Genomic DNA, 16,722 nt, shown 5'->3' on the forward strand with positions numbered 1-16,722 from the left:
CAAGTTGTTCCTTGCTACGTCAATCTGAAATTTTTCACCCGAAATCTGCAATTCATGACGTTACAAAATAATTCAGTTTCCTATCATGCTTGTCTCTTTCTTGGTGGTCTCCGTTTGCAAATTTTTTACACGAATACCTGTAAGCTAGGCGTGTAATTCATTGCTTGCTTAACATGGCAGGGGGTGGGGGTGGGGGTTGGACAAAGCTAAGACCAAACCGAAGTAACTTGAATCCTTGCAAGCTGTCGACTTTAAACTGGAAATTCCGGTATAAAACGGGCCTGGCCTCTCTCACATTCAATTGTCAATCAACCATCAGAACATAAACAACTGACAAAGAACATGCGTCTTTTTCTACGACCCTTACTGATAAAATTGGCTTAGTTTTCAGAATAAACCCTGTTAACCAAGTTAGAAACCGAGGTCTTATATTACTGTGGTGTTTTATGAAATCTGAGGCATATTTTTTCAGAGGGCACTTCAGTTATCAACTTGCTTCAACTAAACGGCGTCTAAATTTGCATTTCACACCCACAAAGGTGTGAAAGTAAGGAGGGACTTGTCCGTTTGCAGCGGAACTTCTCGTTTAATAATACGCGAATCAAGGGTTCGCCTAATTTTGAGTGAGTGACTGGGCAATCCATGCTACTTTTGCGCGTTTTTCATTCTGCCAGTTGTGTGGGGAATGTGTTAAAATAAGGCAGACACACTAAAGAAATTCATCGTTTTCCAGTTTACTGCTTAGCTTGTTTATTCCGTCTTCATGCCAACCAACCAATGCAAGAAAAACGCAGTGTTACAGCGCGAAATCCAATACCAAGTGCTTTCGACCGAGCAGCTGAAAAACCCCTTTTTCCAAATATGGTCATAAAAGTCGAAAAAACTGAGACCGAGTAAGAATGGCCGAATGGAACGGTATTTTTCGGGTTGTTCCTATTTTTCTGGAACGTTAGGACAACCTCGCACGGTATATGCATATTACCATTTTCTATTTTAGTACTTTCACAAATCCTAGAGACATTGATTGTAAAGCACTATTGATCTGTCTTTGTAAATAGCGCTCTAGAGGTAATACATCATCATCATCATCATCATCATCATCATCATCATCATCAACATCATCATCATCATCATCATCACCATCACCAACATCGTCACCATCAACATCAGCACCACCGCCATCATCATTATAAACCAGCGATGCACCTATATTCGTACAAACGCTTGTGCAACGTGCTTTAAGAACAAGAAATACAGACGTATTTTTCTGTTATCGTTCTTACGCACTTCGTCATTTTTGGAACGAGCATTGGATAAACATTTGTATATTCCACGATCTTCCATCTCAATGGAAGACACGTTGGAATAAAATATCGTTCGGATGAAATATCTCTGAAACGGGATGTTTTAATTTTTTTTAGGATGAGAGTCAGCCTTAAGACACTGAAACATTTCATCGCACTTTTTTCTGTGTGCACCGGGATATATGTCATCACGTTTTTGCAATACAACAAGCAGCGCACCACGACATCTCCTGAAGAAAATCCAAACCTGACTTCGAGATTGGTTGCGCTAAATGCTGCCTTATTTTCAGAAAAGAGCAACACTACGAATGAGAGTAGAATGTTTGTTCCTGGTGGAGCATGCGCAATACCAGTTGATCTGATGAAAGAGTCCCATATGGCTGACAGTGAAGGGTGTAAGATACCAAGAGTGGATCCCTTCCATCCCGATATGATGAGAATTGTACAACCCGTGATCATTAACTGCCCTGGAAGACTATTTACTGAATATCAAAACAACGTGCTGAGAATACTTGATGACGTCAATGAAGGTTTGTAGAGTAAAACAAAAGAAAACGTTTTGAATGTAAGGGACTACACAAAGCACAAGTAACCTGTACTCGTACATGATGCCGGATCGGTTGTTGGAGAGGCGATTGCAAAATGGCCATTTTTAATGGTCAATAATTTGATAGTTCAATAACTGAATTACCGGTAGTATAACTAGTCTAGCTTCTCGGCAATTAGTTACTTAGGGCGCGTTTTTTTATGCACAATTTTGGAATAAGAATGGTTGGTACGGAATGCTAGGAATAATTCGAATTGTCTGCATAAAAAAACGTCCGGAACGAAGAAGTAAGGCATTTCCACCTGTTCTCGCAGTTTATTGCCGACGGAAATAAGCCATTTTTCTTCATGTCGTCGGCAATCATTTAACAAATTGCCCTTTTCTTGTACGAAACATCACTGAAAAAAACCTCGTACTTTTGGTACAATGAAATTAGAAGCAATGTTTCGTTGTGTCTAAAAGTGTAACCTGATTTTTTCTCCGGTAGAGATGCATTTGAATCCGCAGCGCCGTCCGCCATCTTGGATTTTCATTTGCAACATTCTGTTCATTCTGCCCCTGAGAGCAGAATGGATGAAATGGCATCCTGTTCATTCCAGAATAGGAATGCGGAATAGAAAAACGCGCGCATTTTACATTCTGGCCATTCTCATTCCAGAATTGTGAATAAAAAAACGCGCCCTTAGGCTCTGTAGTCGTGTGGAAGAAGTCTGGACAAGAAATGTTGCTGGCGAAAATGACGGACGGTATGACGCCCTAAGTGAAAATTGTCCTCATACTCCGCGCAACTTGCACGTGAATCGTGATCGTCAGTAGATGGGAGTTATATATTCGATGTTTGAACTGACTGGCCAAGCCATGATCTCGTGGCTGCGGAGAATAGTTATGAGCCTGCTTTTATTCGTTCTTAGTTTATAGAATATATGAAAAAGTTTTCCTGGCTAGTTTGCTGTGATGTTAAAATCGACGTCGGGTATGTGCTTTCCGTTGATGTCGTTGAAACTCGTTTGCAGGTATTATGAATTGTAGACATTTACACGATGGTGTCCAAGTTAGTAAACCAGCCGTGGTAAGCCGTTTTTTGGTGGTCATCACCTTCGGATACTCATTAAAAATTTCGTGCTTTATTTGTAGGTAAGATTCCCTTACAAGTAGTTGTTTTATCAGGTCGTTTTTCTTTTCAAACGTCATGCCAGTATCGGAGATTTACGTTAGTGTCCTGGCTCCTTTTTGACCTGAACGTTCAGGCGCTGTAAAGCAAAGGCTTCTAAGGTGGCCATGATTTACTGGGAATCTTCTCTATTGTAAAGCATTTCGTTCTACTGCTGTTTCTGTTGATTGATTGAGTGATCGAATATATATTCGTTGACTGATTGTTACATCAAATAATTAACGACTAAGTTACCCCAATGTGGAACCTAACTGCGGTATGTCTTGACAGATCATCAGATTGCTGACGTCTTTGCGAAGCCCATTCTCCGTATTGGAGATAGAAAGAAGATGCTCGGAGAAAAGACATTGCTAAATATGACGAAAAGACAGGCAAACCTAGAAGGTGACTTCATAAAAGTCACTGTTCGTTATAAAAACGGATCAAAGCGAGAGAATTTTCATGCCACCATTTCTGAGATTACCGAAGTTAAACAGCGAAAAGAGATACACAATTCCCCCTTAAATATCATGATTCTGGTTTTCGACGGAACATCTGCTGCTCATTTTCAAAGGATGTTACCTAAAACGTATGCTTTCCTGAAGGACGAAATGGAGTCTAACATCTTCCAAGGTTACTCCATTGTTGGAGAAGCAACAACTCCAGCGATGTCAGCCCTATTGACGGGTAATTCCATTGATGTTAATTGCCAAAAATTTTACGAAGGGAGAAGAGGTAGACAAAATGCAAGACATTTAGATGGGTGGCCATTCATTTTTAAGGAGCTAAAACAGCTTGGATTTGCTACAATGTTTAAGTTTAAGTTTAAGTTTTAAATTCAGTGTGGTAGAACAGTTTAACATAATGCCAACCTTTTTAGGTCATGACCGTTGTAAAAATACCAGATGGAAAAGGTGGTTCCTCCATAAATGGCGAGGTAAAAGCATGACCGGGACCATGGCAATCGTGGCTGTAACCATGGGTTGGGCGGACCAATCAAGGCCACCACATGTGATTTCAAAGGCTGACTCCGATCCAATCCCTTTCTTATAATCATTTCTAAAGCGTCATGTGGCGTATGCGCATGCGTCTTACGTTAGAAACGTCATCCATCCGTCCGTCTGTCCTTTCGTCGGTCGATCGATTCCTTAATCCATCAATTTATTCATCTTACCTTTCCGTCCCCTTCTCCTTCTAGCCGTGGACCCTCCCTCCCTCTCTTGTCCCCTTCCGTTCTTCCTCAATCCCTCCCCCCTCCTTCCATTTCTTCCTTCCTCTCTTCCTTCTTTCCTTCCTCCCTCCCTCCCTCCTTCCATCCCTTCTTTGCTTCCCTCCTCCAGCCATCGTTTTAAACACCCATGAATAGTACTTGCAGTCTACAAAAGAATCGTATATTATCTTCAAGGAGTTAACCTTAACTCAAACACATGACTAAGGAAATAACAAGCGCCACACTACCTGACAAATAGATAAGAGGTTTAGTTAATAAAGAAACTGTTATCAGTGCTGAGTCGGTGGTAAGTGGAAACGAATGATTGGTTTTATCAATGGAATTGATACAAAGGTAATTTGTCCACCGTAAAGAGATTCGAATGCTGACGTTTGAAGCATTAGCCTTTCGTCAGAGTGAATCCAATGGGCACTCGAATCTTTTCAAGGTGGCCAAATTACCTCATCTACTCTGTTGATAAAACCAAGCATGGGTATATATCCGACACCCCGCGTTTATATGCCAGGAGTGGTGATAATTGTTTCTGGTTTGCTCAGTTGTTTTGCTCATAACGAATAAAATACTTGCGCTATTTAATTTTTAAGGGACATTTCATTACCGGATGCTGGGATTTAAAGATCCACCCGTGGACCACTACGGAAGAACACTTTGGCTACGGAACGAAGGGATTTGTATGAGATCCCAGCCACAATATCAGGTGCAGCTGAAATATACGAAAAGCTTCATGAATTCCTATCCGGGAAAGCGAAAGTTTGGTTTGACATTTTTCTCTGACCTGTGTCACCAGGACCCAAATCTCATCAGCGCAGCGGATGACGGATTGCTGACCTTTTTAGAGTCACTTGAGAATGACGACCTTTAGAATGATACGATGTTCCTCACGATGGCCGATCATGGGGAAAGATTTTTCGCCTTTCGTCAAAGCCCTCAGGGACAATTAGAGCACCGACTTCCGTTTCTGTCCGTCACGTTCCCGTCATGGTTCAAAACCAAATATCCGGGACACATGGCCAGGTTTGTCAATAATACCCGAATTATTACGTCACCGTTTGATCTTCACGCAACATTCAAACATTTGTTGACGCTTCCAGACAAATTGTTAAATGAAGATGGGGTTGGTGAAAGCCTTTTCGAGCCTCTTCCAGTTAATAGGACCTGCCAAGATGCAGGAATTCCAAAGCAATACTGCTTATGTCTGAACTGGCAGTCCATTGACATCTCTTATCCACATGTGTCCGAAGCTGCCAATGTTTCTTTGCGTTACATAAACGAACTCTTAATGTCTGATCACAGGACAGATACATGCCCACCATGCTGTAAAATTAAACTAAAAACGATCCTCGAAGCTTATCAAAAAGTACCGGATCATGAAACATACCCGACTACGGTTTTGGAAAAAGAAGGACAGGATGTGAGATGTATTCATCAAATCAAGTTCCAGACGACACCCGAGGAAGGTTTATTTGAAGCATTTGTTAGGGTGAACACATCCGGGTACTTCGCGATTTTTGGTGACATTGATCGCGTTAACATGTACGGAGATCAGCCAAATTGCATTGCTGAGGATTTACCAGATATGCAACCCTACTGTCTGTGCAAATAACAGTGAACACGTGCATGTCCTAGTTATCATTAGTACAGGGCTATTGCGAGAAATTTTGAAGTGAACGTTTTTGGATATATAAATGTGAGCGATGTTTTGGACAGTGTAAAATGTCACAACAATTCAAGCGATTAAAGGCATTTAGTCCCCCATTTTTCGCTTTTACCGCTAACGAAAAATGGCCGTTTTACGTTTGGCGTTTTCCGTGCGAGGTGTGAACTTACTTGCCCTTTAGTAGGGGTAACAGCGACCGCTATATTGAATTTACCTGACACATACGCAGTGGAACACGGAAGCTCTCTATAAGCCCTTTCGTTTAAAATTATACCTTAATCTGTAGAAAAATGACTTCCTACGCCTTTTCTTCATATTTGCCCCCCACCAACAACTCCTGCTCGCCGTTTAAAGCTTTCACTGAACAGCCTGGTACTGGATGCCTCTATTATTGATTTCTTATACAAGGAAAATCTTACTTGATTCATCACCAGATCGAATTTGCTCTGTGTACCCAGATTTGCCTGTCTTTTTCAAAGGTTGGAAACAATTCGCATTCAGTTTAAGCTAGCAGTGCCACAATGTGTCACGACTTTCTTGGCCATCGTCTTAGTGCGTTATCTTGTGAGATAACAAAGCACGGAACGAAATCACGGTTGATGGTGAGTCGAACAGCTAACTCGTATTTCACGGTTAGAAACCATGGCTCTCCGCGAACGGACCAAATCACGGTTCACTAGACAAACAAACAAACGAGCAAACAAACAAACAAACAAAAAAGCCAATTGACATCTTCGGGAAAAAATAATTAGACCAGTCACGAGTCAGGAAAATACATTTCACTACACTCTTCGAAGTGCACACACTATAAGTCGATTTTAGCGAAAGGCACTGTAATTTCTGAAGATCCGTTTCAGGTGACCCGAGGGCTGGTTCAACCCCTTGTGGAGCTATTTTGATACCAATTTTGGGCGAACAGCCGTATCAAATACCATATCAGTTCAGTCCTCTCTTGGACACATTTCGGCTCTTACAATAAGAAAGTTCTATTTTGGGCCTAATTTAGGAGAAAGGAACAAGCCCTCCAAAAAGTGCTGTATTTTACTCACCGTGAGGGGCCCAAAATTGGGGCCAAAACAGATATTGGATTTACAGTGCAATGGCAATGACTTCGACTTTCGTTGCTTTGTTGTTTTTTACTTTTACGACGCTGCTATTAACTCCTTCAACAAGGAAGGAGTCAGTTACATCTCAAACACCCAAGGGAAAAGAAATTGAAAAAAAAAAAAAAAAACATAGGAGCGCGAGCGAATCAGTAGTAAATGGGCCTTTTGCACTAACTGGTCACATGGTACAAAATTCACCATACTGGATGACAAAGGAATGTGGCAGATTCAAACACAAAGGAATTCCAACCTGTCAAGCTTGACTTTCCTTTGTTCTGGATGTCCCAGAGGAGGATGCCACGCTTTTTTGCCATCCAGTATGGCGGATGTTTTACCATGTGACCAGTTAGTACAAAAGGCCCATTAGTGTACAGCAGGTTGCCGCCTCTATGCATGATGGTTATTTTACCCCCTATCCACTCACGCATGAGAGAGCACATATCCAGCTTTACGACCATTTAACGTTTCATAGAAACCCACATGCCGCCTACAAGAAAGAAAACTTCTCGCTTTCAACCATGCCTTCAAGCCTTCAAAGTTAATGCAATCCAGCATCCTTCTAAGATATAAACAGAGCACATGCTTTTTCTCGCCACTTTAGCACAAGTAGGGCTTAGGACTTGTTACGTTTAAGGGGGTTAGTTTCTAAAGAAAGCGCGAGGCTGCGTCGGTGGGGAGTAGAAGCGAATGTTTGGTTTATCAACAGTGTTGATGAATGAGTAATTTGGCCACCGTAAAGTAATTTGAGGGCTCAAATCTCTTGACGATGGCCAAATTACTCTGTCAACGTAAACTCTGTTGGTGGAACCAAACTGAAATTCTTATTACTTTTAGTTTTATCGTTTTTGTCTGTTAGAAGAGGGCCATTGTGCAAACTACCTGGCAATCGGTAATGTTTTCCACCCCCTGTAAATAAAGTTACTATTATATCCCGTTTCCCGCGGATATCCCGTCTCGTTTTTTTACCCGATCCCGCCATAACATTGTCGGACCCTCAACAATAACGGGATCTCCTTGGTAGACAGTGAACTAGCCCGGTCTTTCATCAGCTTTTGAAGGCACCATTTCTCCATTGTCATTCAGTAAAATGTTACCCGTTTGCCACCCGCAAAGTGACAAAGAACAGCAAATTACTGGCCGAAATGGGCCGAGGAAATCAGATTTGGAACGTTAACAACAGTAATCATAAGAAATTGGAAATTGAACTCGTACATAATTAATCTTGGAATCAAGCCAAGCCTCTTAATTAAATCAGTTTATACGGCTACGTAGTCAGATTTAGACTCGTCAAGATATTCTTGACTCCGAACAAAGTGCCATTCCGAATTGGTTGGATCTAGTTGATGAGAGAAAAAAAAGCAACTATTTCTGACATTGCCTTTATTTATTTCTATCACTTCGAACTTGATAATAGCGTCATGACGACTCCGAAACGTTGTTCAGTTTTATCGTTTCTTTTCACTTGTCTATGTATAACTAAACCTTTACTTACAAAAAAAGAAAAGAAAGAAAATAAAAATAATAGAGTGGAAAAAAAAAAAAGGAAAATAGAAAAATAAGAAAAGATTCTTGCGGATTAGGTTAGAAGCGGCTTAACTGCAGGAAAAGTCTCAGAGCGCTGAAACTAAGAGTGCGTTCGATTGACCCTATTCTGGAATAGGAATACAAACAATGATGACAAGAAATCCCTCATAAGAGGCTTTGTAGTTATTGGAATACAAAATGGCTCTTAAATTATCATGTGTCAGCGGAAGTTTGTACAAATGTCTTCCCAGAAATCTAACAGCTATTTCGCTTATTCTTATTCCGGAATACAGTTAATCGAACGCAACCTAAGTTATTGGAACCTATTTTGAAGGTTAGCGGTCGTAAATACACTCAACGCCTAAACACATTAAAGGGAGGTAAAAGGGGGGTAGGGATGAACATTAACGATAAATTGAACAATTAAATTTGAACTTTAAAAAGGTGAGGCAGTCATTAGATAGGAAAGATAAAGCTGGAAAATTCAATCATTGACTAAATGAATAAAGCAAAATAAGGCAAAGAGGGTTGTGGATTCTGTAAAACTTTGTAATTGATTGCGCTTGATTTAATCACGGGAAAAAGTTTAGCGAAAATAAAACAACAAAGTTTTACGCTTTACAAAAACTTCAGGGAAAAATAAAAGGATAAACGACTTAAAAACATATAGCGTTGTCGAACACTTAAGAAACAAAAGCGCACGTGTCACGCGTGTCTCGTGCGAATTATAATTACCGTTTCTTTCAGCTCAGTAGCCAGTGAAGTGTAGCGCAATTGTGCACGTGTTTACAAAAAGCACGAGAAATGATCAAAGGGAGACGTAAACACAACGCAGCAAGGCAGCGTTTGAGACAAAACTAAGCTCTGAGCCTTTGCCTTCAATCTTTCAATCGTTCGATCGAAGGCGTTTATCGAGAGTCATTAAAGTTTCGAGCCGATTGCGAGCGAACACCTCCCGGCGAATGAGATAAATAATTATTTCCCATCCACGCTTCTAGAAAAAGATTTTTTTGTCTGAAAGCAAATTAGCGCGTAAAGATATCAATCCGCGATAACGCTGAAACCTAAAATTCGTTCGAATATCATTTTTTTTGTTACAGAATAGGTTAGCATCCCTATTGAAAATACCGCGGTAAATCCCAGGATCGTTTTTAAAAGCAACCGTAGTCCAATCTTCCGTCAAGTATTTTTAGTCAATAGAACGGACTGCGTCGTATTTTCGAGTGTTATTGGCTAGGAGGTAAATATTCTGCGGTATCAGGACAGCAGGTGCTAACAAGGCTGGCTAATAAAACAGTGGTAAAGTTTAGGCAATATTTTTTATCCTTTAGTGTCTGGTAGATACGTTTTTTTATCGCCTACTTTTTCTCAAATTACCGCTTAATCGCTAGATAGCCGATTCGAGCCTTCGTTTGAAGCCGGCAGCGAGCAAACCACACAAAACACAAGGGCCAGAGGAACTTGGAAACAAGCTCTCGTAGTTTTTAATTATTTATAATTTATTTTTCGAATCTTCTCGGATCTACACCTCGACATTTCTGAAAGTCGATTACTGGAAAAACAAAAAAATATTGTAAAATGTTTTCTCTTCTTCCGCAAAGTAAATGATGGCTTTTTGCGACGATAAAGCGGTGATACTCGAGCGGGCTGTTTTGTTTAATCTGTATGTAGTTTAGCTATGTTTAGTGCCTGAATAACTTCCTTTCAAACAATGCTTTGTTTAGCATCTTGAATAAAGCTGTCGCTTCGTTACCGATGCCATCCCCCAAAATCATTAAGCGGTCGCCCAAAATAGCCGTGAGATCGTTGGCTTTTCCGTCACGATTTGGTTCTATTCTCTGCCATCTCTTGAGCAACTAAAAACAGCACCCGCTTAAGTGCGCTACGCGACAAATTATAATATCAAGACTACGAAACTAATCGCTCCAAAGTAAACATTTGGCCTAATATTTCTTATGTTTGGAGAGCTCCGGTGTTTGTACTGAATAAATCTCGCTGCACGGTAATCGCAGAATTACATCGTATCGAAGAGCAAATGAAACGCATGTCGCGTGTCCTTATAAGCATTTGTCGTTTTGCATCAAGAGCAGATTTTCTGCAATTTTTCACGATAGTATTTTTGTTTTTTGTTTTATACCAAAAATTGTACTAAACCTAGAAATGACGCTGATTGTCTTCTACAGTGTATTTTCCATCGTATGATGTCCATGAAATTCACTTCAAAGTTTGTCATAGGAAATGTTCACAGAAATATGGAATTATTTCAACACTGAAAACTGCCAAAATTGCACGTTCATCATCTTTGCGCAGTGCTTTCGCAAGCCTACAATTTTTTTTTACTTTGCTCAAAATTGTATTTAAGGAAATCGTTTTTCGCTTCAATGGAATAAACGTTTAGCTGCTAGCTACAGCTAAAGTACATTAAAGAGTCCTACAAAGTGTATTTCTGTTTTTAGCTAGAACTTCTATCCCTGCACTGTTTGTTTCTGGAGGTAAAACTACGGACGAGGAATTTCCAATATTAAATCTGGCTGAACTGAATTGTATAACGCGCAACTCCTTCCTTTAATAACAATCTTTGTTTCCATTCATATTGCATTCCGACAAATTCGCTGTCAAATCCGGTCTGTCCCCTGATTTTCCAGCTTGCAAGTGTTGGCTCAGCAAGCGAGCAGAAAAAAAAAATAATCACTCGCAAGTTCGTTGCCATGATTTTTTAATAAGCCTAGCTCCTGCCATTTCAATTCCACCATCTTGATCTTTAATTCCGAGTTTGACCCACAATTTCCACGACAAGCATTGAAGACAATATGATACGCTTCCAAATCACGTTTTCTAAATCACTTCGGCCTGGAGCTCTGTGCTTCGGACCTTCTTCTGTCGCTCGGCTTGTGTTTCACCGGACTGCTCGCTCCAGAGGCGCTACAATACTGGTCCGACCAGCTCACGACGCTAGCAGCTCTGCTATTTTGTCCTCGTTCATGAGCCGACATCCGATCGTCGTGGTCGGAATTAAAGATATCTGCAGAAGTTTCCCGTATCGGCGAGAGCGCTCTTCGTCCAGCTACGGGCGACTTGGAGCTACGACGCGACCCACGATAGTTAGGCGTCAAAGACTGAGGATTTCCCGAGCTCACGGCATCCTTATTTTTGCCTATGACTAGATTTGCTACCTTGTAGTTTGCCTGATGGCTCAGACTGGCTGTGTTACTCAAGCGTCTATCGCCACTCATTCGGCGATCAGGAGGTTGTCTGCCTGAATTGGAAGCCGATTCCGCAGCACCAGCCTCGGGCCTTGAAGGCCTGGAAGTTCTGGGACTCAAGGATTTCAATCCTTGGATATTATTGTCTTTATTCATTGCTAGTCGCTTATTTGCCATCGCTGTCACCGGCGTTAGTACTTTGACCGTGAGAATAAGTCGCCTTGTCATCTGCATAAGTGCGCTCACATCTTGTATGCTCATTGTCCGTACGTCAACTTTATTCACTTTAACAATCTCATCGCCGACTCGCAACAGCTCAAAAACGTCTACATCCGTGCCTAACACGACACGAGACACAAAAATCCCTTGCTCTCGCTCCCAGCCATCGCCTTGGCGAATATAAAATCCTAGCGTCTCTCCGGGCTTTCGTCGTAGCTCGATCGTGCGCTGCAAAAAAGTGCCGTTCTTTGAGCACGCCTCGCGGACGCCCAGCACATGTCTGAATGAACCCTGAATAATTTTTATAGGAAGCGGCGGACAGGGGTCTCCCTGAGTGTCTGGCTCCGTAATATCAGTTGCTTTTCTGATCGCAAAAAATTCATCTTCCTTCTCAGCTAGTCTCATTTTCTCAAAATCTTCCTGAGACACGCTGCTGATCCGCCGAATCTGCTGAACGATGTCGTCATCGACCGCCCTGGCCGCCGAAGAAACAGCTTTGCCGTTGGCCGACGGTGATTTCTTCCTCGCGTCTTCTTGTCGTACAGCCATATTGTGTTATTTTTTTTACGCTGTGTTTCTACGCGTCCATCGAGCCGCCATCTTGCTTGAATTCAAAATGAAAAGTTTGCATGCGATTATTGCATATTGTCGCCAACAACCAATCACGCGCGCCCGTACGAGACAGGTGTATATCGTCACACAAACACAATACACCGACTTGGTTGCCAGTCAATTTTTCCTTCGGCCGCAGAAAACAATTAACCGCTCAGATATTTTGGTGTAAAAACCAATGGGAAAATCTCCTTTTTTAAGAGATCTTAAAACGAGTAACAAAAACACGTCGACGCGAGACAGATCTATATAAGCTGTCCGGCCAGTTGCGACTTGTCCAAACTATAAAATAGCTATAGGGTAATTTTACTCAATCGCACAATAACAACAGTCTTTTATTTATTGTATTTTTTCCCTGCTTTTGTGGGTAATTTTTGACGTAGGCGGAAAACTTGTTCTTCCTCTGCAAGAGAATTTTAATTCGACGGTGCTGTGTTAAATGACTTCCTTGTAAATGGCGAAAAAAATATATATATATATTGATCGCGTTGAGAAACCTGAACGTAAGCATTTGATCAGTAATTATATTTGCAACTATCTAATATTCAATCCTGGTTTCTAAATATTTAACTAAAAACAAACAAACAAGCAAGTTCTAACGAAGGAACTTCTGCTTTGTCGAATTTCTTGCATTTTCTAGCATTTCCACGTTGCTATTTTGAACTGATGATTAATTGCGCAATATATCGAAATTATTACAAGCTCGTGTCAAAGCGCAAGTTCATTTAAACACATTGATTGTGTCAAGCGTAATGTATGCACAAAATTACAACCGCCGACGACATCGACACAAAGTTCAGCTTACGACTGGTGATTCAACACATTTTAAAACCTTTAGTTCTAACAGAGACTGTCCGAAAAGGTTCGAGTTGTTTTAAGGAGGGAAGGCAGCCCAATCAACCTTTACCCTTTTTTAAAAGGTTAATCTTCTAATGTATTAGAGCGCTTAAGTTTTATTCGTTTTGTTTGGAGCCGCACGTCTTCCGTGACGTAAGAAAAATTATTTTTAGCCCGATTGTGTTCCAAAAGCGTGTTTCCTTTCATTTGCGAAACCGATTAGGAGAGCCATGACGTCATTACTTCCTTGTTTTAATAGTTCCAAAGGTGAACTTGCTTTTCCATGGGTTATTTTGATAGGTTTTATTTCCTGTTGTCTATTAAAAGCCCATACATCCTATTTTGGTAAGAAAACGATCCTTTTTCAGTTTCAAATTAAGCACTGTAATTGGGGAGATGAAAAAGAAAAAAAAAAATGATGACAAATAAAATAAAAACGTCTCTGTCTAAAATTGTCTACCTTTAAAACAGCTTGTATATTTTTTTTGTTTAACAATTTTGCCTCGGCGTAGGTCTTATCAGAAAGATTAAAGACATGTTTTCGAAAGATAATTGTATGTTACACTTTAACTTAAAAATTCTTTTTAAACATAGAAGTTTAAAAGTAAGCCAATTTGAAAGCAATAATAAGGCTCACAGATAACATTTCAGCTAGTGCAGATGGTTTTAGAAGTTAAAAATGGAACCAGTTTCGGTCAGGAATACAAAAAAATAATAATATTGCTTAATTAAAACGACTACGATATGACTAATGTAAATTTATATTTTCAAATGAAAAATAGAGTTTGGTGCGGAACATTGGTAAAACAAAACTTGTTTCCCTCAAAATAACTTTTTTTACGGACAAGTTAATAAGTTCAAACGAATTGATAAAAATTTCCCAATATCGACAATCGCCGTCTGGGCACGCTTTATGACGCATATACGACAAACAAATAAGTCGATGTTTTGGTACGGTGGTGGTTTTGTTTTGCGAGTTAAAATTTCCTTCAAATTGCGGACTGAAATTAGGAATCGAGTAGAATTTTTTTCAGTTATGGCTCGGAAATGACAATTGCTAAGTACACATCGTTCTTATGGAGAAGGGGAGATCTACCCAAGAGCACGGTGTTGCTTTTAGTTTTTACCGTGTCGCTGGCTTGTCGACCGGTGGCAACAGGTAAGAGAGAAGTTCATTTTGTTTCACAATAAGAAATCCATATTGCCACAGTACGATTAACAAATTTTTAACACGACTCAACAAATACACTGCTTCATTGTTCAGTAGCTTCATTTGAATGGTCACACTTTGGGATTTCATAAGTCATTGCTCAAGTACAGGTGTACCGGCGTACATGGTCGCAGTCGGTTCATATTTACGACGTACCGGCAATTAAATTTATTACGCAAATCTGCAGTGAGAAAGAGTGCACACATGAAACATTATACTTTTCCGGAGCGCGCGGGGTAAAAACACTCTTACAAGCCTAAAATTGTTTGTTTTTGTTTTTTGTGTGTGCCTAAATGCGTAACTATCTAGAAATACCCAGTCAAAATACGTCACTTTTGGCGGAATAACTTCCTTTTATTTGAATATACAGAACTTATCATTGTACACGCTAGCTCCGAAAGCAAGGAGTACTGGGTACCAAGGGAACACGTTACAATAGGTGTTGAGGATACGGACACGATAAAGTACCTGGTAGACCAGCTCTGCACCATTTTTCACCGGTCCCGGAGAATGGCCCTTCACAAGGAAAACTACCCGTGCAGGAGCCGCTCGAATGCTCTTATGCTGTTTAATCCAGCGACAAAAGCGGAGTACAGGTTCATCAATTCCACACTTAAAGAAAACAAGATCAAAAATGGGACAAGATTGTATTTGTACTACTCTTGAGTTTCAAACTTCAGATTCTGTTGACCAGAATAAAAGCTCGCCTTTTACCGCGTCAGAATCGACTATCACTTGAATTTTCTGCGAAATATTCCACTGGCCTGGTCGCTTCATCTGACAACAATTCGAAATCTATTCCGACACACATCACATTTGTACGGGGTGGAATTAAGTTCCCCCCATTAAATTCGACAGCAGCCTGACTGATACCTACCAAATCTGACGCATGTTTCTCCAGTCTTGTCGCACGATCCGACCAAATTTAACGTCGCATTGTTGCAATTTTCACTTACAGTATGATTACATGAACAGTAATTTTTAGTTGGAAGCATGCAAATTTCATTTTCTGTCTGATTTCTTTCATTAATCGTCCATTTCCCACTCCAGAAACTAGTGAGACTATATGGAAAGAAAAGGGATTGTGGAATCGTCTGGGAGGAATCAAGCCATCTTATCGCCCAGGGCCCAGTTGTTCAAAGCCCGGTTAAGCTAATCCTGGGTAAAAATAACCTTTGATTCAAGTTTAATTACTAATCAATAAAGATTCTTCCAAAAGATTTTTTTATCCTTTGGTTTTGACTTAGACTTTTCTTTACCATTAGCTTAAAATTAGCTATCGAAAACATTTAAAATAAGCGAGATGAAAACCTCGGTTAATTTTTAATCGAAGATTAGCGTTAATCGGCTTTCGAACAACCGGGGGCCCAGTTGCTCGAAGCATGGTTAGCGCTAACCCGGGTTAAATACCATGACAACCTATAGGTTTTAATACCTCTTAACCAATGGTTAGCGCTAACCATGCTTCGAGCAACTCAGCCCTGGGGAACAGTGTATTGTGCAGCATTATCTCTGGGAAGCGCAGTTCTCGGTACATCTAACTCATAAATAAAGACAATGTTTCCCCTCAGTTTGGTTTCGTCAACAGAGTTGATAAGGTCATTTGGCCACTGTACAGAGATTCGAGGGATGACGTTTCGACCGTCAGTCCTTCGCCAGAGGGCTTGTTTGAATAATCACCCCCTCCCCTCCTTTTTTTTACCAGATAACGTTAATTATTATTCCTTGTCAGTGAGTAGCTTTCAAGCCTTTCTTGATGCAGTCATATTGCAAAACGAAAATTTAGAGGCAAGGGCTAACGCAGTCAAATTACCACCATTCGCTTCCACTTCCGAACGACACAGCACCAAAGTTTCTTTAGGAACTAATACCCTTTTCCCTCACAGTTGACGGCGTGTAATTTATGGTAAGGCAAGGGTGACTATATGGAGGGTTAGGGTTAGGGTTAGGTGGGTGACTATATGGTACCTTAACATGAATTACCTGCCCTGTTGACCGCTGGAGTGGGGAATGAAGCTTTTGTTGGGTCATCAAGACAGTGCAAAATTGTACCACTGAAATGCTAAGAATTCTAGGACGAGTACGACTACGAGATTTAGCGAAGTACTAAGAACAGATATAT

At 40.6% G+C, this 16,722-nt stretch overlaps 2 protein-coding genes and 1 pseudogene across 2 annotated transcripts; 2 read left to right on the forward strand and 1 right to left on the reverse strand.

The window, feature by feature from the left end:
* Positions 1–1,422: 1,422 nt before the first annotated feature.
* Positions 1,423–5,949, forward strand: LOC146479783 (uncharacterized; annotated as a pseudogene).
* A 3,433-nt stretch (positions 5,950–9,382) lies between these two features.
* Positions 9,383–12,566, reverse strand: LOC146479784 (uncharacterized). Its single transcript, XM_085110647.1, has one exon. The coding sequence runs from the start codon at positions 12,488–12,490 to the stop codon at positions 11,360–11,362; it is 1,131 nt and encodes a 376-aa protein (XP_084966773.1). The 5' UTR covers positions 12,491–12,566; the 3' UTR covers positions 9,383–11,359.
* A 1,682-nt stretch (positions 12,567–14,248) lies between these two features.
* Positions 14,249–15,818, forward strand: LOC146479785 (uncharacterized). Its single transcript, XM_085110649.1, has 2 exons — positions 14,249–14,549; positions 14,971–15,818. The coding sequence occupies exons 1-2, from the start codon at positions 14,438–14,440 to the stop codon at positions 15,264–15,266; spliced, it is 408 nt and encodes a 135-aa protein (XP_084966775.1). The 5' UTR covers positions 14,249–14,437; the 3' UTR covers positions 15,267–15,818.
* The last annotated feature ends 904 nt before the right edge of the window (positions 15,819–16,722 follow it).

This window comes from Pavona decussata, unplaced genomic scaffold (assembly GCF_977016875.1).
Source record: "Pavona decussata unplaced genomic scaffold, jaPavDecu1.1 SCAFFOLD_58, whole genome shotgun sequence".
Classification (NCBI taxonomy): Eukaryota; Metazoa; Cnidaria; class Anthozoa; order Scleractinia; family Agariciidae; genus Pavona; species Pavona decussata.